We start from the raw sequence: 25,529 nt of genomic DNA on the forward strand, positions 1-25,529 counted from the left end.
ATGTAAACATGCGAGAATCACAGACTGTCTCTTCGTTATTTTCAGTGGGAGCTGCTGTGAGCTACGCTCACTTCCTAATCATGTTGTTCTGGGGAAAGTGAAGCTTGCTCTTTAACGTCTTGATTATTGTTCTTTACAACACTGTTTGTCCTCTTTGTTCCAGACTAATATATATAATATGTCTGAAATTCGGTTTGCATTTATTAAATTCCACGCAGATTAAATGTAGCAGACATGGATTATTTGTTAGAATTGTTTTAGTAAGTTTTCAGGGTATCATGCAGCAGTCTCTTATTAACGTGATGAAAAGCATAAAAAATTACATTTTTGTAGTATAATATTAATTTACAACTGTCATCACGTTGATTCTCTATATGTTGTTTGACTGCAGCGACTCTCTGGCACGCAAGGGATTATGGGATACGTCAATAGGCCAAATTCGCAGAAGGAGAAAATAATATAGTCTTACCTGTCCGTTTCAGTGAGATCATCTTCATTTTGATGAAAACGTGTGTAAATAATTTAATTAATTGTCCTGGCAGAGTCTCCCCTCTGAATGGATCCGCTTTGCACTTCAAGTTACAAGACTCACAGTTCCTCATCTGCTCCTAATGTCTGCACGCGGCAAAATTCCCATGATCCAAAAACAATAAAATAATTTGAAAATAGTCATTTCTGCCTCCATGTGGAGAATCTGCACTACACTCTGCGTGCGCGCTCGTCATTATAAGTGTTTCCACCTGCCAATCGAAAAAAGATTCTCCCGGCGAGAATAACTGTTCTGACACCAAAAACACTCTGCATCTCTGACCCGATCCACTCGATGGAATCGGGGATGTCAGTAGCCTGTAAAAATCCATAAATCCGGAACCATTAAGATAATGGTTCCGGAGCTGATGCTACTTCCTCCTTCTTCTCCAATGTCGGGACTCGCCAGGAAGGTCCTGGTTTCTAGTGGCGCGCAGTTAAAAATCTCAGTATTTCTGTCTTCAGTAACTGCCCACCAGGAAAGGATAAATTTCAAACTGTTTTTTAATTTTGTTTTTAAATATTCATGAAAACATTACATATTGTGTCACCTACACTGTAATAACAAATATGTAATTGTTCGGTATGTAAGTTGCACCTGTGTATAAGTAGCAGGGCCTCCCAAAATTGCAAAACAACAACAAAAAAAAAAAAACGCGACTTGTACTCTGGAAAATACAGTAAATCCATTAACAGCTGAGGAGAACCTGTTCTGCAGCGTTTCAGGTTCTGTTTCGTCTTCCACAGTCGAACATCCAACATTATTTATTTTTACGTCTGCGTCTCTGTGGGGATCAATCAGTCTGATCAGGATCCAGATGTAATCTAACAGCGGCGTCTCAGGGCGTGGCTGAGGATTACACTCTTTTGTACAGCTTCTAGTTAAGAAGCAGGAACTCGTGAAAAAAATCTTTTTGTTTTGATAAAAGTCAAATTAATCATCAGATCAGCTGCTGGATCACACAGGCAGCATCAGCCACAGCGTTCAACACGTTCACGTATGTGCACAATGAAAACGTCACGGTCCAGATACCACACCAAGATTTATACCCTCATACCGCTACAAAGTTTACAAAATGTCTAACTATATGGTGGCCCAGAGGTGTAAAACCCATTAGTAATATGAAAAAGTGAAAAGGCAAATGCAAAACACAAAAATATTTTACTAAGGTCCGTGGCTCAGAAAAAAATAGTCAGGAAAAATGTTGTTTTTAAAACCACAAAGGAATATTACTTGATAATACAAAAACAGAAAAAAATGTAAAAAAAAAGTTTTTGGGAACACAGTTTGAGAAAATGTGAAAAAAATATTTCATAAAATACAAGTGATCAGGATCAGCATAGACAGCAGAGAATGACATCATCAGCATAGAATCTGTGAAACAAGAAAGTTTGCGACCCACTTTTGTGTCTTAAAAGTTGTTTTTTGCTTTGTTGTTGGTATGAGAATGTTTTTGTTTATTTTGTTGTTTTCTCATGACTCCAGTGTAACAGTTTAAGGACTGTTGTTCCTTTGTTACAAGGAACAACACAGGAAGGTGTAAAGCAGTCCTTATATTAGTCAACATTAGGCAAGCAAAGGTCCAGACACACAGAGAAGGCAGGCCATGAGATAACAATGTCCTTGAGGGAACAGAGAAAAAGGCAATCCAGATAAACAGGCTGAGGGTCAGAGTACAAGAAATCTCGATACCAATGTAATCCGAAGTAGAAAGCAAAAACTTTAGGGAAACACAGAGGCAGCAAAAGGTCAACAATAGGAAAACAAATAAACACAAGGAAAAGAAGGTGAGAAGACTTGTGTGGGAGCAAGACATTCTGGCAGTGGAGTGACGGGAGATGAAGCGCTAAGTAGTGAGACACAGTCAGTGAAGTAATAGGTCTGTATATGAACAGGAAACGGGTGCATATGACCAGGAAGAATTGAAGATCAACAAGAAACATCAAAATAAAAGGACCAGCAGAAGTCCATAGAATAGGACCACAACATCCCAAAACCCTTTAATGAAATGTAGCTGTTTTTATGTGTTAAAAAGTGCCTTTGTGCCTTCTACAATATCTTATTTTTATTTATTTTTTTGTTTTGTGAAATGTTTTTGCATTGGTTTTATGTTTTATATTTTTCTTCAAAGATGTTCTAGTTTTGTTGTTGTTTTTTTTTTTTCATTTATTTATTGATTTATTTATTTATTTTTTTTGTGTGTGTGTGGGGGGGGGGGGGGGGGTTTAAGTGCTTGTAGTCCAGCAGCCAATAGATTTCCATTAACATTCATGTCTTATGACATCACATCATGGATCTGATTTGTCTTTTAATTTTCTTTAATGTTTTGTTGTTATTCCTGTATTGTTTGTTTGAATTTTGTTTTTTCTTGAACGTTGCTGTATTTTGCACCAAAAGGCCACCAAACTTTTTCACAGATCATCAAGTGTAAACATCAGACAAATCTGATCTGATCTGATCTGTTCGTTGGGTTTTTCGGGATTGATTGGTGTTGCTCAGTGCAGCCGTGTTTGTCTGAAGTGCCTTTGAGCCTGGCTGCTTCACGGTGAAGGTGTTCTGGGGCCGAGGACGACGCGGCATGATGCACCCGGAGGATAAAGTCACGCTTCTTAAAGCTCTTAATCACAGCTGTTGGCAGCTGTTGGACAAACATTTGGCATTTAATAATGTCTGAACGTCTTCAAAACATCCATGAAGACATTTATTTAAAAATAGAATCAGATTCTTACTTTTCTAAGATTATGGTAGTTTAGATTTTTTAAAGTCAATCAATCAATCAATTTTATTTATATAGCGCCAAATCACAACAAACAGTTGCCCCAAGGCGCTTTATATTGTAAGGCAAGGCCATACAATAATTACGTAAAATTATTATAAATAATAATAAAGTAATATATAAAATAGTAATATTTATTAAATAGTAGTATTTATTAAAGTAATAAATAAAATAATTATAAAGTAACACATTAATTTCGAAAACTTATTTCAATTTCAATTCATTTTCCTTTATATAGCGCCAAATCACAAGAGTTGCCTCAAGGCGCTTCACCAGGTAAGGTCTAACCTTACCATCCCCCAGAGCAACAGTGGTAAGGAAAAGCTCCCTCTGAGGAAGAAACCTTAAGCAGACCAGACTCGAAGGGGTAACCCTCTGCTTGGGCCATGCTACAAACATAAATTACAGAAACAATTCACAGAACAATTCACAGACGAATATACAAGAATTGCTGTTGGTGCACAGGACAGGAGGATCGCCAACACAAACACAACTCCCATCTCTGGATGGAGCTGCACCTTAAACAGAGAGAAAAAAACAGAATCAGGCATCAGAAAGACAAGAAATACTGTATAATTTGCCAGCATTAATCAACAAGAAAAACAGAAGAAATACTAAGGTGATCGCTGGCCACTAGCCCTAAACTTCACTAAAAGACCCAGAATTTAGGTAAAGTTGAGACCGCGGCCCGCTCCAATTACTAATAAAATGAATTAAAAGAGTAAAAAGTCTAAAATCAAATCAATTTTATTTATATAGCGCCAAATCACAACAAACAGTTGCCCCAAGGCGCCTTATATTGTAAGGCAAGGCCATACAATAATTACGGAAAAACCCCAACGGTCAAAACGACCCCCTGTGAGCAAGCACTTGGTTTGCTCACAGGGGGAGCCAAGTGCTAAAACAAAACTGTACCAGTATGCTAGCCATATGAAAGGGAAAATAAGTACGCCTTAAGTCTGGACTTGAAAGTCTCCACAGAATCTGATTGTTTTATTGACGCAGGGTTTCTGCAGTAAATTAAAGATTCACACCGTGACTTTGTTGTGATTTTTATAATCTCCAAAAATCTTTCATTTAAAATCATTAACTAAACAAAATCACCTGTGGGTTTGAAGATTTCTTTTGAAATCTTACCTGAACACAAAACTGTACACATAAAAATTCAAATTAAAGAACTAAAAATACAGAAAAAGTTGACTTATACACCGGTGTGGCTAATACTCCAGGGCAGCTAACACTCTGGTGTGGCTAATTCTCCAGGGCAACTAGTACTCCGGTATGGGTAATACTCCAGGGCAACTAACACTCTGGTGTGGCTAATACTCCAGGACGAGTAATACTCTGGTGTGGCTAACACTCCAGGGCGACTAACACTCCAGTGTGGCTGATACTCCAGGGTGACTAGTACGCCGGTGTGGCTAATACTCCAGGGCAACTAGTACACCGGTGCGGCTAATAGTCCAGGGTGACTAGTTCCCCGGTGTGGCTAATACTCCAGGGCAACTAAAACTCTGGTGTGGCTAATACTCCACGGCGACCAGTACACCGGTGCGACTAATAATCCAGGGTGACTAGTTCCCCGGTGTGGCTAATACTCCAGGGCAACCAGTACTCCGGTGTGACTAATACTCCAGGGCGACCAGTACTCCGGTGTGGCTAATACTCCAGGGCAACTAGTACACCGGTATGGCTAATAGTCCAGGGTGACTAGTTCCCCGGTGTGGCTAATACTCCAGGGCGACTAACACTCTGGTGTGGCTAATACTCCAGGGCGACCAGTACTCTGGTGTGGCTAATACTCCAGGGCAACTAGTACACCGGTATGGCTAATAGTCCAGGGTGACTAGTTCCCCAGTGTGTCTAATACTCCAGGGTGACTAACACTGTGGTGTGGCTAATACTCCAGGGCAACTAGTACACCGGTATGGCTAATAGTCCAGGGTGACTAGTTCCCTGGTGTGTCTAATACTCCAGGGCGACTAACACTGTGGTGTGTCTAATATTCCAGGGCGACCAGTACTCTGGTGTGGCTAATACTCCAGGGCAACTAGTACACCAGTATGGCTAATAGTCCAGGGTGACTAGTTCCCCGGTGTGGCTAATACTCCAGGGCGACTAACACTCTGGTGTGTCTAATACTCCAGGGCGACTAACACTCTGGTGTGTCTAATACTCCAGGGCGACTAACACTCTGGTGTGTCTAATATTCCAGGGCGACCAGTACTCCGGTGTGGCTAATACTCCAGGGCGGCTAGCACTCCAGTGTGAGTAATAATTTGGTGTGACTAATACACCAGGGAAACTAATACTCCCGGTCGACTATTCTCCAATGCTCTGGAAAATATGATATATTTTGGTAGTGTGGATTATGGAATTATTGAGGATGAAATAAAGGTTTTAAGATACCAAATTGTAAAGGGTTAGTAATGTTACTTACTTGTACCTTACGTGTGTGAAGCACCTTGTGCAACTTTGTTGTGATTTGGCACTATATAAATGAAAATAAATTGAAATTAAACAGTTAATCCCCACATTTACAAAGTGTTAAAAGCACTTTGATTCTGGTCTTTGTGTAAAAATGTTTAATTACATTTAACCACCTGATTAATTCCACTTTAGTCGCATTAAATCCAGTTGGAAGTGTTTCAAATGAGATTCTATCTGGATTAGATGTACATCATAACCAGCTCTACCTTGACAACACAACTGGAGCAAGATCCCAAACAAGTTACCATGGAAACCAAACTTCTAGCGCCGCCCATTCTGTCAGTCATTCTTGTGTTACCATGGTTACCATGGCATCAGCTGTTTATTAAATCAGTTGACAGTTGTTTTTATCAATGAATCAACCAGCCCTTTACTTTAAATTTGAGGTAGTTTAGTGTTTTGTTTTGTTTTTTTAATGAGTTTTTTGCATGTTAATGGTGGAATGGAGCAGTTGAGGCGAATCGGCTGTTTGGTTCTGCCGTTACACCCTCCTTCACGCAGCAACAAGTTTGTACAAGGTGGAGCGGCCTGCACGCGTTAGCAGCTGTTCTTTAAGCTCTTAGTCTGTCAACAGGTGAAGCAACATGAAGCCACGCCCACACAGGTTTTACCTGCGCCCCGAGCACCACAATCACGGCTGTGTTTTCAGGAGTTAGTCATAGCCTGAAGGCAGCGATTCCTCTGCGTTACTCTTCACACTCACAAAACCCACAGGATTTGTTGTTTTTGTGTGTTTTAAAATTTGAACATTTAGTTAAAGTCTTAAAGTGAAACATTTGATGGATTCAAACCTTTTACTCCTCCAGAAACAGTCTCCACTCTTTTAGAAGAGTTGATGTTTCATTCATTCAGACAAAATAGTTTAATACCAAACTAATACAGTTCTCTGCAAAGTGATAAATGAATTATTAACTAACTGTTTGCACAGAAATTCAGCCTTTTTCCTCAGTTTTTGTCATTTATCAAGCTTTTAGTCTGACATGTGATCTCGTTAAGTTACCGCACCTTTTTGAACAACATTTCAAAGCTTTTTATCCAAAGATGGAAACAGTTCAACCAGGTCACTTTGGTATGTTTGTGATTTTTTTTTTTCACCTTGGACATGTGACAAAAATACACGCCAGGGAAAAATACTGTTAAACGAGAATATGGACACAGACCTTTGGAATTTTTGTCATCCTTGTGATCCACTTTTCATTTTTGTTTTCTCATGTGTTTTTACATAATAATGTTATTCCAAACCTTGAATTAAAAAAATGCATATGTCTCAAGAGGTCGTCAGAGCCTGACTGATATATCTGTAGACTGATACTATCAGCCGATATGAGCCTTTCACAAATATACGAGGTCTGTCAATAAAGTATAGGTCCTTTTTATTTTTTCAAAAACTATATGGATTTCATTCATATGTTTTTACATCAGACATGCTTGAACCCTCGTGCGCATGCGTGGGTTTTCCACGCCTGTCGGTGACGTCATTCGCCTGTGAGCACTCCTTGTGGGAGGAGTCGTCCAGCCCCTCGTCGGAATTCCTTTGTCTGAGAAGTTGCTGAGAGACTGGCGCTTTGTTTGATCAAAATTTTTTCTAAACCTGTGAGACACATCGAAGTGGACACGGTTCGAAAAATTAAGCTGGTTTTCGGTGAAAATTTTAACGGCTGATGAGAGATTTTGAGGTGATACTGTCGCTTTAAGGACTTCCCACAGAGCGGGACGTCGTGCAGCGCTCTCAGGCGCCGTCGTCAGCCTGTTTCAAGCTGAAAACCTCCACATTTCAGGCTCTATTGATCCAGGACGTCGTGAGAGAACAGAGAAGTTTCAGAAGAAGTCGGTTTCAGCATTTTATCTGGATATTCCACTGTTAAAGGAGATTTTTTTTAATGAAAGACGTGCGGGCGGATTGCAGCGTCGGCTCGCAGCCGCTGCGACGCTCCGCCACAGGAAAAACACCTCTGTTGGAAGCCTTAAGGACAAGTTGGAACATGTCCAGCTGTTAAACAATTTCTCATATACTCACTCCACTGAAAGCCATCAAAAGCCGCCTGGATTTTACAAATGGTTATCAACACGGTCCCGACGTGCGGACCCGTCCGCATGTCTTTCATTAAAAAAATCTCCTTTAACAGTGGAATATCCGGATAAAATGCTGAAACCGACTTCTTCTGAAACTTCTCTGTTCTCTCACGACGTCCTGGATCAATAGAGCCTGAAATGTGGAGGTTTTCAGCTTGAAATAGGCTGACGACGGCGCCTGAGAGCGCTGCACGACGTCCCGCTCTGTGGGAAGTCCTTAAAGCGACAGTATCACCTCAAAATCTCTCATCAGCCGTTAAAATTTTCACCGAAAACCAGCTTAATTTTTTGAACCGTGTCCACTTCGATGTGCCTCACAGGTTTAGAAAAAATTTTGATCAAACAAAGCACCAGTCTCTCAGCAACTTCTCAGACAAAGGAATTCCGACAAGGGGCTGGACGACTCCTCCCACAAGGAGTGCTCACAGGCGAATGACGTCACCGACAGGCGTGGAAAAACTCACGCATGCGCACGAGGGTTCAAGCATGTCTGACGTGAAAACATATGAATGAAATCCATATAGTTTTTGAAAAAAACAAAAAGGACCTATACTTTATTGACAGACCTCGTATTTTTATGAACATTATTTTACTGTGTGAACAATGCAGAAAAACACTGGCTGTTGGAAATGGTGTTATTAGGTAGTTTGTCCAGCAGAGAGCAGCCCAATGGCATTGTTGATTTGAAGTATGGCTGGGACCCCCGTCACCCCCTGGTCACATTGAGGATTAGGGATTCTTTATTTTCAGTCCATTCATATGTAGGAGTAAAATGCAGGACTCAGGTCCCACTGCCTTGGAGCAGACCATAAATAAGCATTTTTCTTCTTTGTGGAAGGAAACTGGAGGAAACCCACACAGACATGGGGAGAACATACAAACTCCACACCGAAAGGCCGGGAAGCGATCCCACAACCTTCTTACTGTGAGGCACCAGTGCTAACCATCCGTGCCGCCAAGCTTGCATTCCCTGACTTGGAATCAAACCCAGGGCACGTTGGTGAGAGTGCTGAATCCTAACCACTGGACCACCAGGGAGAAGTGACAGGACACTAAAACCTTCCACGTGAAAACGAAGCTTGTAGTTTAATTTGTCAGTCTGGAGACTAATAATTATAATTATGACTAATTAAGGAAGGAGGTGTAACTCTGCTGTGGAGGTTTTTTGTTTTTAATTCAGCGTCTTCCTGTGGGACAGATGAGCAGCCGTCCACGTCCAGCTGGATGTTCTGTTGGACTGAGGACGTTTTCTTCCCCCTGCAGTCGTAGAACTTAACCGCGAAGTCGAGGCTGTTGCTCAAAAACGGTCTGAAATGCCGAGACAGGAAAAGGGGGGATGGACGGATGGTCCAAAGGGATGAGGGGCGAAGAAGAGACAAACAAAGAAGGGAAGGAAAACGAGGAGTCAGGTTTTTTTTCTTCAGTCTCTTGAGGCGGAAAAGACAAAGTTGTGGAATGTGAGTGTTTGTGTGCAGAGGAATGCTGTCGTGTGTGTGTCACAGGTCCAGACTCGCTTCTGTCTCACACACACACACACACACACCAAAGCCACAGAGCCAAACTTAAAGGGCCAGACCTTCAGTTTTAGCCGAAACATCACATCGACCAGCAGCTCCACAGTCAGTTCTCAGACACTTCCATTTGGACGTCCACATGAAAGTCCATCCGTCCTCCTGATTTTCCTCAATAACACAGATTCATTTTTCACGTAGAGGCTCAGTGTGAATGTCAGTTATGTAGCGGTTTTCAATCTGGGCCTCAAGTACCTCTGAACCTGCACATTTTCCATCTCCCCCTGCTCTGCCACGAGCTGATTTGGTAATTCAGGTGTCTGTTAGGAGTTATCATTATTATTAAGTCTCTTGGGATTTAACGTTTAGGAATCTTTAATAAACATTTTAAAAGGGCAGGTTACGTACTGCATTATTCAACCAGATGTCTAAACAGCTGTGCTTTTTTTTTTTTTTTTTTAAACATTTATAAAATTATTTTTACATTTCATTGCAAGTTTCCTGTAAATCTGACATTTGGGCAATATTGTGTATTTAATACATTTACAACCTCAATTCCAGTGAAGTTGGGACGTTGTGTAAAATGTAAATAAAAACAGAATACAATGATTTTCAAATCCTCTTCAACATATATTCAATTGAATACACCACAAAGACAAGATATTTAATGTTCAAACTGATAAACTTTATTGTTTTGTGCAAATATTTGCTCATTTTGAAATGGATGCCTGCAACATGTTTCAAAAAAGCTGGGACAGTGGTATGTTTCCCACTGTGTTACATCACCTTTCCTTCTAACAACACTCAATAAGCATTTGGGAACTGAGGACACTAATTGTTGAAGGTTTGCAGGTGGAATTCTTTCCCAATTCTTGCTTGATGTACGACTTTAAAAACGTAATACAGACAACAAACTACAACCGACCAAAACCATATTTCTCCCCTACAAAATGAGATGTACTCCGTTCTTTATGAATTACAGTGATCTTGACCTACAGCCGCGTACAAGACCGCAGCTCAGGGACTATCAGCAAATTACCACGGTGAAAGGAGACGCTTTGATGAAAAACTAAATAGTGTCACATTTATGGTTTGAAGTGTCACCAAACTCACATCACACATCAGTTTGCTCCCTCTGGTTGAACTTGGGAGAAAATAAAGGTTTTGGTCGGTTGTAGTTCCTTGTCTGTATTACAGCATTTAGAAAGATGTGTCATTTGATTTAAAACAGTGATTTGCTTTGAAGTTATTGATTCTGGACGGTTGAATCTTTGAATATCTTTCCAGCTTTACATGTAAAAGGTAAAAATATCACGGTCTAATTAAGATAATTCCAGAACTATTTGGTATATTTAGAGTGTAGATTGTTCTGTATTGTGTAAGAAATAACATTGTATCATAAGAGGAACTTGGTGTTGGAGGTTTTCTTATGTCTCTTATATTTAGAGAAAACTGAAGGCTGAAGTTGCAGGAAATGACCTCCATTTGTACTTGAAACAGTCAACATGCTCAAGCTTCCTCCTCTGGAGGATTTTTTTGTGATTTTATTAATTTGTTTAAATTCTATTTTGCGGTTTCTTAACGGGTTCGTCCGGCAAGTCCAAAAGTGCAGCTCCTTATTGTTCTGAGTCCTGGAAGGTCTGTGAACGTTTGATAATATGGACGGAGCGTTTGACACCCGTCTGTACAAAAACTGCTTCCGCTTTTTTTGTGACTTTGGTAGAAATTTCTTTGAGTGGAGACAGTGGTGTAATAAAAAGAGGGGGCGTGGCTGTTGATGTCATTAGTCTCTCTTCAGTGTGGACATAAACTTTTAGGAGGACGTCTGATGGAAGGACGGAGCAAAGGAATGAATGTGTGGCTGGGAAGATGGACTGGGTGGACACCGGGCCGTAAATTCACTGCACCTTTTGTCTCATTTTCTGCAGCGAGTAAATGTACGTCACTTTGTGTCCATGCGTCCCTCAGGGTCAAACAGAAGGCGAGACACAAAGGACATTAGACCTCAGAGTGTCAAAGAACTGAGTGACATGGCGAGCTCGTCCCACCAGCTGTCCGCGTTACGTCCACCTCAGAGGACACGTCTCCTGTGTCCGAGCATCCAAGCGCGACCGCTACGCAACTTCCTGTTCAGCATGAGCAGTGTAAACGAAACACAGTTGAATAGAGGACTTATGAATCAATATTCAGAATATTAATATTAAATATTTAAAAAAAACTTACTATGAATATTTTATGAATATTAATTTCCAGTCAAAATGTCTCCACAAAATCACTTTAAGATTTCAGTCGGATCAAAGGGAATAAAAATTCTCAGTAAATTTCTGTAAACTTTTTAAAAACTTTCCATGGGAAGTTAAGTTCATGAATTTTGAGAAGTTTTATCTTTGTTTTTTCATGATTTGCAGTACTCCAAATCAGAAACTTTCTGTGAGAATTAACAGGAAGTGTGTTGAAATTAATGGGAATTTATAGAAATTAACAAGAAATTGACAAGAAATTTAATGTTTCCAAATTGTGCCAAATACAAACACATAAACATTTTGTTTTCTTATAAACAGACATGCAGGCAAACATTTCTAACTGAATTTTTTATGGCATTTTCACTTTTGATCTATTTGTATATATATATATATATATATATATATATATATATATATATATATATATATTTATAAATAGCACTTTAATTGATTTTTTTTCTTAGAACAACAAATAAAATATGAATGTTAAATAAACATATTCCCTATGACAGTGATTTTCAACCTTTTTTGAGCCGCGGCACCCTTTTTATATTTACAAAATCCTGCGGCACACCACCAACCAAAATAATATTATAATGCTATTACCTCTGGTTTTGCGCAAAACCCAATTATCGCAATAGAAAATCGATACAGAAAACACCGCATTTCGAAAATCCTCAAGCATTTTGTGCTCTGATCTCAAGTAGGGCTGTCACGATTAGGAATTTCTGGAGACGATTAATTGTCAGACAAATAATTGCGATTGACGAATATATTGTCTGTTTTTTTTCTTTTTTCCCCTTCTTTATATTCTACTATTGTAGTATAATTACACAACTCTGGAAGAACGTTTGGCTTCTGTGAGTGGAGAAACTGGGAATGGTGAAACATTTTTATTTTTATCTTCATTTTACATACAGTCCCAACTTTTTCTTATTTGTGGTTGTTTCTGTTGCATTTCTGAAATTGTTTCTCCTCATCAGTCACGTTTTGTGCTTAAACACTGCATTAAGTTTAAGATTGAACAAATAAATACCTTTGGAAAATAACAGCTGTTAAAGTTCAGAGTTCTCACCTGCTTTTTGTGATCTCTGCGTCTGAACATTTTTTTGTGTGTGTGGCTCAGTTCATTCATACACTCAACAAAAATATAAACGCAACACTTTTGGTTTTGCTCCCATTTTGTATGAGATGAACTCAAAGATCTAAAACTTTTTCCACATACACAATATCACCATTTCCCTCAAATATTGTTCACAAACCAGTCGAAATCTGTGATAGTGAGCACTTCTCCTTTGCTGAGATAATCCATCCCACCTCACAGGTGTGCCATATCAAGATGCTGATTAGACACCATGATTAGTGCACAGGTGTGCCTTAGACTGTCCACAATAAAAGGCCACTCTGAAAGGAGCAGTTTTATCACACAGCACAATGCCACAGATGTCGCAAGATTTGAGGGAGCGTGCAATTGGCATGCTGACAGCAGGAATGTCAACCAGAGCTGTTGCTCGTGTATTGAATGTTCATTTCTCTACCATAAGCCGTCTCCAAAGGTGTTTCAGAGAATTTGGCAGTACATCCAACCAGCTTCACAACCGCAGACCATGTGTAACCACACCAGCCCAGGACCTCCACATCCAGCATGTTCACCTCCAAGATCGTCTGAGACCAGCCACTCGGACAGCTGCTGAAACAATCGGTTTGCATAACCAAAGAATTTCTGCACAAACTGTCAGAAACCGTCTCAGGGAAGCTCATCTGCATGCTCATCGTCCTCATCGGGGTCTCGACCTGACTCCAGTTTGTCGTCGTAACCGACTTGAGTGGGCAAATGCTCACATTCGCTGGCGTTTGGCACGTTGGAGAGGTGTTCTCTTCACGGATGATGCGAAGGAGATGTGTTGCACTGCATGAGGCATATGGTGGTCACACCAGATACTGACTGGTATTCCCCCCGAGTAAAACAAAACTGCACCTTTCAGAGTGGCCTTTTATTGTGGGCAGTCTAAGGCACACCTGTGCACTAATGGTGTCTAATCAGCATCTTGATATGGCACACCTGTGAGGTGGGATGGATTATCTCAGCAAAGGAGAAGTGCTCACTATCACAGATTTCGACTGGTTTGTGAACAATATTTGAGGGAAATGGTGATACTGTGTATGTGGAAAAAGTTTTAGATCTTTGAGTTCATCTCATACAAAATGGGAGCAAAACCAAAAGTGTTGCGTTTATATTTTTGTTGAGTATATATTCTAATTTTTTAAATATGTTTTTAAAGATATTTGACCATTTATTTCATCTCATGATCTCATAAATTCAGCATACGACGCGCACATGGTGTGAACAGGACGGTAACGGCAGAATCACACCTTTAGAGAAAGTTCAGAGAGAAGTAAAGGCAGCTTCATGTTTCCGTTTTGTTAACGTTCACTTGGGTTAAAATCCTCTCTCTGCTCCGCGCTCGCTGCGCACTGAACGTGTTGCGCCTGCATTCAGGAATCTCCCTCACCCACCCCCTCCCTCGCAGTCTGCAGCCTGTTAACTCCGCGCGCGCGCACACACACACACAGGCACTGACACACACACACCAACAGCTCCGCATTTTAGACGGCTTTTGAAGGAGACGGTACTGTTTTAATCGGCCGTCAGCCTCCTTGTTATTGTCCCGCCTTAAGACGAGAGCGAGGCTGCAGCACGTTTGACATCAGATTCTGAGTCGTTTTATGCTTTGTGGATAAAATAAATAATTCACGGTAATCGCGAATATGAAAAATACCCACGGCACCCCTGACGATGGATCACGGCACCCTAGGGTGCCGCGACCCCGGTTGAGAATCACTGCCCTATGACACCCCCCCCCCCCAAAATAAATGGCCTATTCTAAAAGTAAATCGAGGTGGCACTCAGAGAGCACACACCTCCACCGAGCCCACATCTGTCTTAAGACTTGTGGATCCAAAATATGATCCAGATCAAATTCAAAATAAAATCACTCATTTACAGGATGTTATCCATCTGTTCACCAAACTGCATCAACATCCTCTCACAACGTTTTGGGTTAAATGTTGCCATGTGCCAAAAGTTCCTCTGGATCACTGTTCCAGAATTTCCAGAATCCACCAAATTTCACTGAAATCTGTTGCTTATTTTTTGAGTTATGCTGCTAAGATAAAATAAAGATCAAAGTGAGTGTTCTCTGCTGATTTCAAAGCCGGACTTCAAGAAATCTAAAGTGAACTTTCACTTGTTTCATTGGTGCTTTTAGCGTAATGTCCACCTAGCTAGGTGCTAACGTGTTGCGGTGCGGCGCAGCGCCTGGTCCCTGAACTCACTGACCAATCACTTCTCAGGGTTTTGTTTTTTTGCTTGACATTTTTCCATGAAAACTCTTACAATCCTTTTCAGCTTCTCTTTCGTCCTCTGAAGATGCTCGCTGAGGTTTTTGGCGGCCTTTGTGGTGGCGGTTGTTGTGGTGGTGATGGTTGCCGTGGTAACGTGCTGCAGTTGTTATGCTGTTTTTTGTTTTTTTGCAATCAGACACTCACGGTTTTAAAAGTGAATTTTGATTATTGGCCCCCCCGCCCCCAAAAATCTTTGTTTTAGGGTTTGTTTGTGTTTTTTTTTTTTGGTTTTTTTTTTGTGGACTGTGCAGTTTTCCCTGACATTTACTGTGTTCATAAATCTCACTACATCTTTCACTTTTACTTTGTGCACATGCAGAGTTTTTGTATTGGCAGCTGTGTGTGTGTGTGTGTGTGTGTGTGTGTGTGTGTGTGTGTGTGTGTGTGTGTGTGTGTGTGTGTGTGTGTTTCTATTGTGTTTAGATGCGTTTACATGCTCAGTGCAGAGAATCTGTTCTTCGTTTCTTTTTGCTTCGCACTGAATTCTTTCAGCTTCATTGTTCTTTAAACACACTGTGCTTCCTGTTGTGAGAACTTACAGACGTTCTGTCTGTTCACTGCTAACACCATCGTTTTCTTCTATTTTTTTGGGGGGGGGGGGAACTGTAGGCATTAATTATCAAAATTTACAAGCTATCTTATAAAACTAACTGGCAGTTTTATAAAAAAAAAAAACTATATGGATTTGATTGACATGCGATTACACCAATCATGCTTGAACCCTTGTGCGCATGCGTGAGTTTTTTCACGCGTGTCGGTGACGTCATTTCCCTGTGGGCAGGCCTTGAGTGAGATGTGGTCCCGCCCTCTCGGCTGAATTCCTTTGTTTCACACGCTGCTCCAGACGGCACGCGTTGCTTTATCAAACTTTTTCTGGACCTGTGAGGAATATCCGAGTGGACACTATTCGAGAAATTCACCTGGTTTTCGGTGAAAAGTTTAACGGCTGATGAGAGATTATGGGGTGTTTCTGTCGCTGTAAGGACTTCCCACGGAGCAGGACGTTCTACAGCGCTTCCAGGCGCCGTCGTCGGCCTGTTTCAACCTGAAAACATCCTAATTTAAGGCTTAATTCACCCATGACGTCGTGAGAGAACAGAGAAGATTCAGAAGAGGCCAGCATGAGGACTTTATGCGGACATTCCACTGTTTAAGGACATTTTGTAATGAAAGATGTGCGCGCAAATTCGCCGAGTTGTTTCCGTGACGACTCGGCGAATCTGTGTGCGCCGCGACAGGAAAAACACCTCCGTGTTGAAAACCATTTGTAAAATTCAGGCGGCTTTTGATGGCTTCCAACTTGCCCATTAAGGTTTCCAACACGGAGGTGTTTTTCCTGTCGCGACCCCCTGCGGTCGGGTCCGGCCCGACATGCGACTCTGCCTGCACATTCTTTCATTACAAAATGTCCGTTAACAATGGAATGTCTGAATAAACTCCTCATGCCGACTTCTTCTGAAAGTTCTCTGTTCTCTGACGACTTCCTGGGTCAACAGAGCCTGAAATGTGGAAGTTTTCAACTTGAAACGGCAAGACGCTGCCGCCTCGAAGCGCAGATCGCCGTCAGGCGCCGTAGGCCATCCTTAAAGCGACACTACCAGACCAAAATCTCTCATCAGCCGTTAAAAGTTTTACCGAAAACCAGCTGAATTTATCGAATGGTGTCCACTCAGTTGTGCCTTACAGTTTTGAAAAAATTTTGATCAAACAAAGCAGCAGTCTCTGAGCCATTCCTAAACAATGAAAAAAATTGACGAGAGGTTGGGCGACTCCTCACTCAAAGACTGCCCACAGGCGAATGACGTAACCGACAGGCGTGTAAAAACTCTCGCATGCCCACGAGGGTTCAAGCATGTCTGATGTAATCACACGTGATTCAAATCCATATGGTTTTTGAAAAAAATAAGGTCGGATACTTTTCTAATAGACCTCGTACATGAAACGTTTTTGTTTATTTGTAGTGAGTCTAGAATATATCAAATGTTCACTTTTTGAAACAATCAAACTTTTTCATTATATTATTATTATTATATCTCATTTTTTAGGTGTGTGTGTTTGTGTGAGTGTGAGCATCCAAACTGTGATCTGACACACAAAGATTTTAGACATACAGTTTGGATGCTGACACATTTATTGATTATTGTATATGATACTAAAGTTAATTTAGTTCGGAGTCACCACAGCAGGTCTGCGTGTTAATTTGGCACAGGTTTTACACCAGATGTCGGTCTTGACACAACTCCAGATGTATAAGAAGAATGTGGCACAACTGGGTTTTGAAGTCTGGACTAAAGTATTTTCATCATTATCATTTATTAACTATTAAAGAGATCTTCTGTGAGCTAACGTGTTACGTCTGTATGTTAACTGCATTTATATTGTTTGTGTAGAAAATATGTTTTAAAGTGAAACGGTAAATACAGTAGTATGTATTTGGACGCCCCAGATGATTTCCATGATTTTCCTTTATAAATCATTGGTTCATGTCGTTGGAGGTTGTTTTTTTTTTTTAGAGAATCTGGATCAGCCTGAGAGTTAGTCTGAAGTCAAACCTGTTCCTGTCTTTGGGGGTTTCTGAACCCTGTTGGGGTCGAAGCCATATTAACAAACCTTCTTGAGAATCCATATTAGTCAAATTCCAAATCTTGGGCTAATGTTTGATCCTGCAAAGCCCCATGGGAACTGGGAGAGCGAGAGGGAGCGAGGAGACGTGACAGGAGCATGCGGCGAGGACAGGTCTCGGAGCTCAGGGTCAAGTCACTGAGTCACCGTCCAGTCAGGATCCTGGCTGAGTCACGGTCAGAGCACGTCCTGTCTCTGAGGACGCTATCAGGGACAGACGGGCGGATTTCTGTGCGTGACGTGACGTGTTTTTGGAGACGTGTGACCTCTGACAAAAACAGAAACACTTCAAGGTCCCAATATTTGGATTTTGGTTTGTGTGTGTGTGTGTGTGTGTGTGTGTGTGTGTGTGTGTGTGTGTGTGTGTGTGTGTGTGTGTGTGTGTGTAAAACAGTAATTTATAGAACGTGAGCTCAGTGTGCCTTGTTAGTTTCAGAACTTACATAACAGTCCAGTTATATTTCCTTAATTAATAATTACACTCAAATTAAAGCTGATGAGCTGAACTAAAAAATAAATTAAAATCATATTTGAAACAAACTCACTGACTTGAAAAGGTGAAAGGATTCATCACCAGCAGATGTTTCATCCTGCATCACAACCGTCAGGCTTCAGACACACTCAGGTGGGCGGGGATTTGTGATGTGGTCACTGTGCAGGCGTGAGGAGGCGGCGTTGGATCAGAGCAGGCCGTACCAGGTCCTGACAGCCGGGGAGGAGCCCAGATGTGGACAACAAATATTGGTCTAGTTTCAGAGGGAGGAGCGTGTGTGTGTGTGTGTGTGTTACATTTCCAGCAGACTTCAAATGGTTGTTTGAGGATTTTAGGGTTGGAGCTCAGGTTAGTTATGATGACTAAGATTAGATTTGTGTAGAGCAGAGTACACAACTGGCAGCCCGAGGGCCGGATGTGGCTCAACCGTTGAATTATTCTGGCCCTCGAATCATTTTCCAATTAACCAAACCAAAGGTTATCCTTGTAACTGTGTCTTTGGTCAAATGTTGTCTTTTGGTGACATTTTAGAGTAGAACCTGACCGATACGGATTTTTGTTTTTTGCCGATATTAAGGACTAAAAAAAGTTATGATACTGATATAGTTTCCAGTTATTTACATAAAAATGGTATTGATTCCTAACATTTATCAAACTCTTATGACAAAAAAAATCTAATGAAGCTTAAATATGAACTTTTTTTTTTTGATAAGTAAAACCAACCAACACTGCCTTCACTCAGATTGGTCACCGTGCTGCATCACTCAGCGTTTGCCTAAAATAGACAACTTGTCAATTTTAGCTCCACCTGGCTGGCAGCATAAGGACCACTTGGCTGTTGTTTGCTGTAAAACGTCCACTCTGATTGAGAATGAATGACAGCTGGTCACTTTGTCATTGTGTCTAGTAGCTGATGTGACCAAGGGGTAATGGGGTCCCAGCCATGCTTGACAAACTATGTAATGACTCCATTTCCAACCACCAAAGTTTTTTTCTGTGTTGTTTATTTGGTAATATAAAAGTTTTCATATTGGTGTAAAACAGCAGATACCGATATGTTCATTAAAGGCTGATATCGGCCGACACTTTCAGCCAACCGATATATTGATCAGGCTTTATTTCAGAGTGTCACACTGAACTCTGGGAAATGTGATGGTTATTTTCTGTTACAGTCGTTAAATGGGCCATCGGTCGTTATAAATTAACCTGTTGCTGGTAACGTTGCTGTACATGTTTAGAAAAGTTTGTTTTTCACAGAAATGTGAACAGAAATCAGACCGAGTCCTAATCTTTGTGTCGGTCTTCTCCTCCCTGCAGAACGTGTTGGCTAAAGCGCTGTACGACAATGTGGCAGAGTCTCCTGACGAGCTGTCCTTCCGTAAAGGCGACATCATGACCGTGCTGGAGCGCGACACGCAGGGCTTGGATGGCTGGTGGCTCTGTTCGCTCCACGGCCGCCAAGGCATCGTCCCTGGCAACCGGCTAAAAATTCTGGTGGGGATGTACGACAGCAAGCAGCAGCCGGCGTCGCCTTCCCCGCAGGATACGACCACTTCCTGTCCGGTGTCTCAGTCGCAGCAAGCCCTGCCCCCACACAGTGCCTACGCCAAGCCTGTGCTCACTGGATCCTCCTCCATCATCGCCTCTCCTGGCTTTGCCACCAAGCCCCTCCCCTCGGCTCAGTACACATCCATGCACGCCGCCTACTCCACCCCCAGCCCCGCCCAGCCTAACCCTGACTCCATCTACATGATGCCGCCCTCTCACGGCCCCAAACCGAGCCCACAGAGTGTATACCAGGTCCCCTCAGGACCCAGTGGTCCCCCTCCACAGGTTCAACCTGGACCCCCGAGTAAGGCCCTACCCCAGAGACAGTACCAGGAAATCTACCAAGTGCCCCCCACTGTGGGCCCCGGACCAAACCAGGGTCTCACTCAGGGAGTGACTACAGCCGGGGGACTAGGGACTGGACAGGATGTCTACCAGGTGCCCCCGTCCCTGGACAAGAGAAACTGGGAGAGTAACAAGCCACTGAACAAGGTAAGGAAAGGAAACAAGGAAGCAGTGTAAAGGAGGAAAGAATGGGAAGGAAGGAAATGGTAAAAGGAAGAAAGAATAGAAGGGAAGGAAGGTTAAGGAGCAAAGCAGGGAAAGGAAGCAAGGAAGGAAACATTAAAATAAGGAAAGGATGGCAAAGGAAGGAGGGAGGGAGGGAAAAAGAAAGTAAGCATGAAGAAGTAAAGAAAGATGGAATGTTTCAAAAAGAGGAGAAAGGGATGTAAAAGAGACAGGAGTGAAAACGGCAAGAAAGTGCTCAAAAGGAAAAAAGAATGAAAAATAAAACACGAAAAAGAACAGCTGAGAGAATGGAGGAAAGGAAAATGCATGAAGACTGCAAAATGGGAAAAGTATAAAAGTCAAGGATGCAAGGAAGTAAAATAAAAAGGGAATGAAGCAGGAAAAGTGAAGGAAAGAAGAAAGGAATTAAAAAACAGTAGAGGATGAAGGAATGATCAACTGCACTAGAAGGGAAGGAAACAGGATCAATCAATCAGTCAATCAATTTTATTTATATAACGCCAAATCACAACAAACAGTTGCCCCAAGGTGCCTTATATTGTAAGGCAAGGCCATACAATAATTATGTAAAACCCCAACGGTCAAAACGACCCCCTGTGAGCAAGCACTTGGCTACAGTGGGAAGGAAAAACTCCCTTTTAACAGGAAGAAACCTCCAGCAGAACCAGGCTCAGGGAGGGGCAGTCTTCTGCTGGGACTGGTTGGGGCTGAGGGAGAGAACCAGGAAAAAGACATGCTGTGGAGGGGAGCAGAGATCGATCACTAATGATTAAATGCAGAGTGGTGCATACAGAGCAAAAAGAGAAAGAAACAGTGCATCATGGGAACCCCCCAGCAGGCTACGTCTATAGCAGCATAACTAAGGGATGGTTCAGGGTCACCTGATCCAGCCCTAACTATAAGCTTTAGCAAAAAGGAAAGTTTTAAGCCTAACCTTAAAAGTAGAGAGGGTGTCTGTCTCCCTGATCTGAATTGGGAGCTGGTTCCACAGGAGAGGAGCCTGAAAGCTGAAGGCTCTGCCTCCCATTCTACTCTTACAAACCCTAGGAACTACAAGTAAGCCTGCAGTCTGAGAGCGAAGCACTCTATTGGGGTGATATGGTACTACGAGGTCCCTAAGATAAGATGGGACCTGATTATTCAAAACCTTATAAGTAAGAAGAAGAATTTTAAATTCTATTCTAGAATTAACAGGAAGCCAATGAAGAGAGGCCAATATGGGTGAGATATGCTCTCTCCTTCTAGTCCCCGTTAGTACTCTAGCTGCAGCATTTTGAATTAACTGAAGGCTTTTTAGGGAACTTTTAGGACAACCTGATAATAATGAATTACAATAGTCCAGCCTAGAGGAAATAAATGCATGAATTAGTTTTTCAGCATCACTCTGAGACAAGACCTTTCTAATTTTAGAGATATTGCGCAAATGCAAAAAAGCAGTCCTACATATTTGTTTAATATGCGCTTTGAATGACATATCCTGATCAAAAATGACTCCAAGATTTCTCACAGTATTACTAGAGGTCAGGGTAATGCCATCCAGAGTAAGGATCTGGTTAGACACCATGTTTCTAAGATTTGTGGGGCCAAGTACAATAACTTCAGTTTTATCTGAGTTTAAAAGCAGGAAATTAGAGGTCATCCATGTCTTTATGTCTGTAAGACAATCCTGCAGTTTAGCTAATTGGTGTGTGTCCTCTGGCTTCATGGATAGATAAAGCTGGGTATCATCTGCGTAACAATGAAAATTTAAGCAATACCGTCTAATAATACTGCCTAAGGGAAGCATGTATAAAGTGAATAAAATTGGTCCTAGCACAGAACCTTGTGGAACTCCATAATTAACTTTAGTCTGTGAAGAAGATTCCCCATTTACATGAACAAATTGTAATCTATTAGACAAATATGATTCAAACCACCGCAGCGCAGTGCCTTTAATACCTACGGCATGCTCTAATCTCTGTAATAAAATTTTATGGTCAACAGACCAGACTCAGGGGCGACCATCTGCTGAGGCCAAACTACCGATAACAAAAAGTCAAATAAAGTACAGCAAAAATCTATGAAACATGATAGAATGAAGCATCCAGGTAACCATCACATCCCACCAATCAACCAGGTGGTAAAGATAACGGGCACATGTCCGTTATCAGCGTTTGACATTATTAGTCTGGCAAGTCACCAGGCTAACAAGACCGCCCAGCTGGCCAGAAATATTTAATAACACCAACAGACAACAATCCATTCATTTGTGTCAGTAAATATTTCAGTGCGTCCAGATTTCTTGGACTAAAGTTCGCCAATTGGCTGTTATGTCTGTATTTATGACTGACAGGTTTCTTTAGACAGGAAATTATCAAAATGAAAAGAAAAAAAAAAAAAAAAACGACAGCAGCTGAAGACCCTCCAGGGTCGTCCAGGCCAGTTTCTCCATGGTCATCTGGACTCACGTCAGGATGGCCATCCGGAGTGAAACTGACTCCAAATCAAGATGTAGATCTGACCAAGATCTGCTGCATGACACCCCCCCCCCCACCAAAAACAGGTGCAACCAAAAGAAATTTGTTTCAAAAATTGATTTAAAAAAAAACCTGCATTTCTGTTCTGCTGCAATTCTGCATTTCTCATACAACTGAAGCCTCATGAACACTGTGTCAAACCCTGTTTCAGATTCTCACTACAGAGGGATTGTGGGTATTGAAGTTAGAATTTTTAATATGAAATTTTTTTTTAAAATGAATAGAACTGACTGTTTGGTTCAACCTGACTGGACTGTATTTTTTTTTTTTCGCTCTATGTTTGAATTTTGCACGCTGTGGGCGGAAAAGCGGCGAGAGCAGAAAAGAATTTGAGCATTAATAATTTAGCTGTGATGGTCGACAGAGGAAACAGCAGGTGACGAGCTGCGTTCCTCACCTCTCTGGGGACGGCCGGCCCGGCTCGCCGCCGAGCGCAGTGCCATGTGTGGAAGCAGTGCAGCGTACAACGGGCGCGAGGCTCCGTACAGCTGCTCCTCTTCGCCGTCTGTGCCGAAAGGTGTCATCATAAATTCATGTGATCCAGTAGAGGGTGAAATGGTTTATAAAAATTTCAGTCATGCTTAAAAAAAAAGCTTCAGGTCTGAGGTTTATTTTATTATTTTTATTTTTATTATTATTTTCTGAGATACAGTCATAACATGCCAAAGAAAGAAAGAGGTTTATAATTGAGAATGGGTTAGTTTGTGTATGTTTGAATTTTGTTGAAATAAGAATGTTGGGAAATTAAAAGAAAAAAACTTCTAATCAAGATTCCAGAGGGCCTAAAATATTTGAGTTCTGCAGGAATAACAGAGTAGATTACATGCAAATAAAAAAATAAATGTACCATGCATAAAATACAAGGTAGTTAAATGTACACAGAAGACAAAATGTAAAATAATGACACAGTGTAATTTAATAAAAAGAAAAGTAGAAAATCATGAAGAATAAGAAATGAAAACAATAAAATCTAAAATAAAGTGCAGTTCAATACAACAGTACAGTCAATGAGAATCAGAATCTAATTTATTGCCCAGTAAGTTGGTACATACAGGGAATTTGATCTGGTGTTATTGGTGCATAAACAATAAGAAAAGAAAAGAAAAAAAACACTTCTATAAGAAGTAAAAGAGTCAAAAAGACAAACTATATTCATTGTTCCATAAATCTAACGTAGTGGAATGGGACAGACAGGTGATTGGAGTACAGTTGTACAGGACCTTTCAGTGCAGGGACGACCAGTCTGTACTTTATGGTGGTGGTGGTGCAGGTGGGGGATGTCTGGCATTATTTATAAGTCTAGCTGCGGACAAAAATAAGCTGTTTTGGTGTCCTGAGGTTTTAGTCCTGATGGACCTCAGCCATCTGCCAGAGGGGAGGGTGACAGAAAGTTTGTGTCCTGGGTGAGAAGGATCAGCCACTATGTTCCTTGCTGACCTCGGGGCCCTGGAGGTGTACAGGTCCTGTAGGGATGGCAGACTGCAGTCGATCATCTTCTCTGCTGTGTGGATGATACGCTCCAGTCTGCTCCTGCCAGCAGTGGCAGCAGTGTACCAGACGGTGACAGAGGAGGAGATGATGGATTCAATGATGGCAATGTAGATGTTCATCATTATTTTTGGCAGGTTGAACTTTGTTAGCTGCTGCAGAAAGTGCATCCTCTGTTGCGCGTTCTTGGTGAGAGAGCTGACGTTCAGCTCCCACTTGGGGTCCTGGGTGATGGTGATCCCCGGGTAATGAAAGGACTCTGCAATGGCGACTGGGGAGGTCACACAGGGTGATGGGGTTGGCCGGGACTGGGTTCTTCCTGAAGTCAACAACCATCTCCACTGTCCAGTATTTATTGCAAGCAAGCATTTATTGCCTCCACCAATGAAGTTGTGAGGAGGTTAAATTCTCACCCCTGTTTGTCTTGTTTTCAGTTTGTGAACAGCCTGTAACCCACAATTTTTCATATATCATGATGAAATTTTTACAGATGATTCATATCCTGATAGGCAAGAAGTGACTAAATTGCCAGGGTCAAAGGTCAAAGTCAGGAAATATCTTGGAAAACTGTAATAGCCTTTAAAGGACATGTCGCATGCTTTTTAACGCCCCATTTACCAACAAAACATCAAAGTACTCATGATTGTAAGTCTTCCTGTCATAATTAGTGGTTTCTGATGTTTTTTATTCCTCTCCCTAAGCGAGGTAACAGGTGCATTTCCAGAAAACATCTCACTTGGCAATTCTCTGCATTTTTCTGCGTGTGACGTAGTTAATAGCAAAACAGAAACATCCCAGACAGAGCAAAAAGAATGAGGTTCTGCCCGATAATGAAGCTTCGGAGCTTTTCTTTGAAAGCAGCGGCTTGGATTTACAGAGAAGATGACACGATTCACCCAAAAACACTGTCGGATATTGGAACTTAGTGTGGTGATGCTGCTGTTTGTGTCACAGGATGCTGGTTTACTGAAGCTGTGATCATGGACGTGCCTGGACACGCAGATGTATGTCTCCTATTGGAAAAACTCAGAAGACACTATGTTCAGGAGATAATGGACTCTCTAACGTGGCACAAGGCAGAGCTGCGATCGGACAACCTGAGAGCAAGTGGACCTGGACATTATTCTCTGGCTGAGTGGAACTTGAAAATGATCACTGACTGTGGATCCGAGTGAGGATGAGTGGACCGGTCCATGGGTGGCAATCGCAGCGCGTGATCACAACTGCGATTGCCACCCATGGACCGGTCCACTCATCCTCACTTGGCTCCACAGTCAGAGATCATTTTCACAGTTTTTTTCACA

General features: G+C 41.7%; 1 protein-coding gene across 3 annotated transcripts in view; it reads left to right on the top strand.

The window, feature by feature from the left end:
* The window catches only part of bcar1 (BCAR1 scaffold protein, Cas family member), a 143,578-nt gene that overhangs the window by 91,729 nt on the left and 26,320 nt on the right, over positions 1-25,529 (top strand). For all 3 annotated transcript variants that reach the window (XM_034177288.1, XM_034177290.1, XM_034177289.1), the window contains one exon: positions 19,460-20,182. In XM_034177288.1, coding sequence (XP_034033179.1) covers positions 19,460-20,182 — 723 coding nt within the window. The remainder of the gene's footprint in view (positions 1-19,459; positions 20,183-25,529) is intronic.

This window comes from Thalassophryne amazonica, chromosome 8 (assembly GCF_902500255.1).
Source record: "Thalassophryne amazonica chromosome 8, fThaAma1.1, whole genome shotgun sequence".
In the NCBI taxonomy this organism is placed as follows: domain Eukaryota; kingdom Metazoa; phylum Chordata; class Actinopteri; order Batrachoidiformes; family Batrachoididae; genus Thalassophryne; species Thalassophryne amazonica.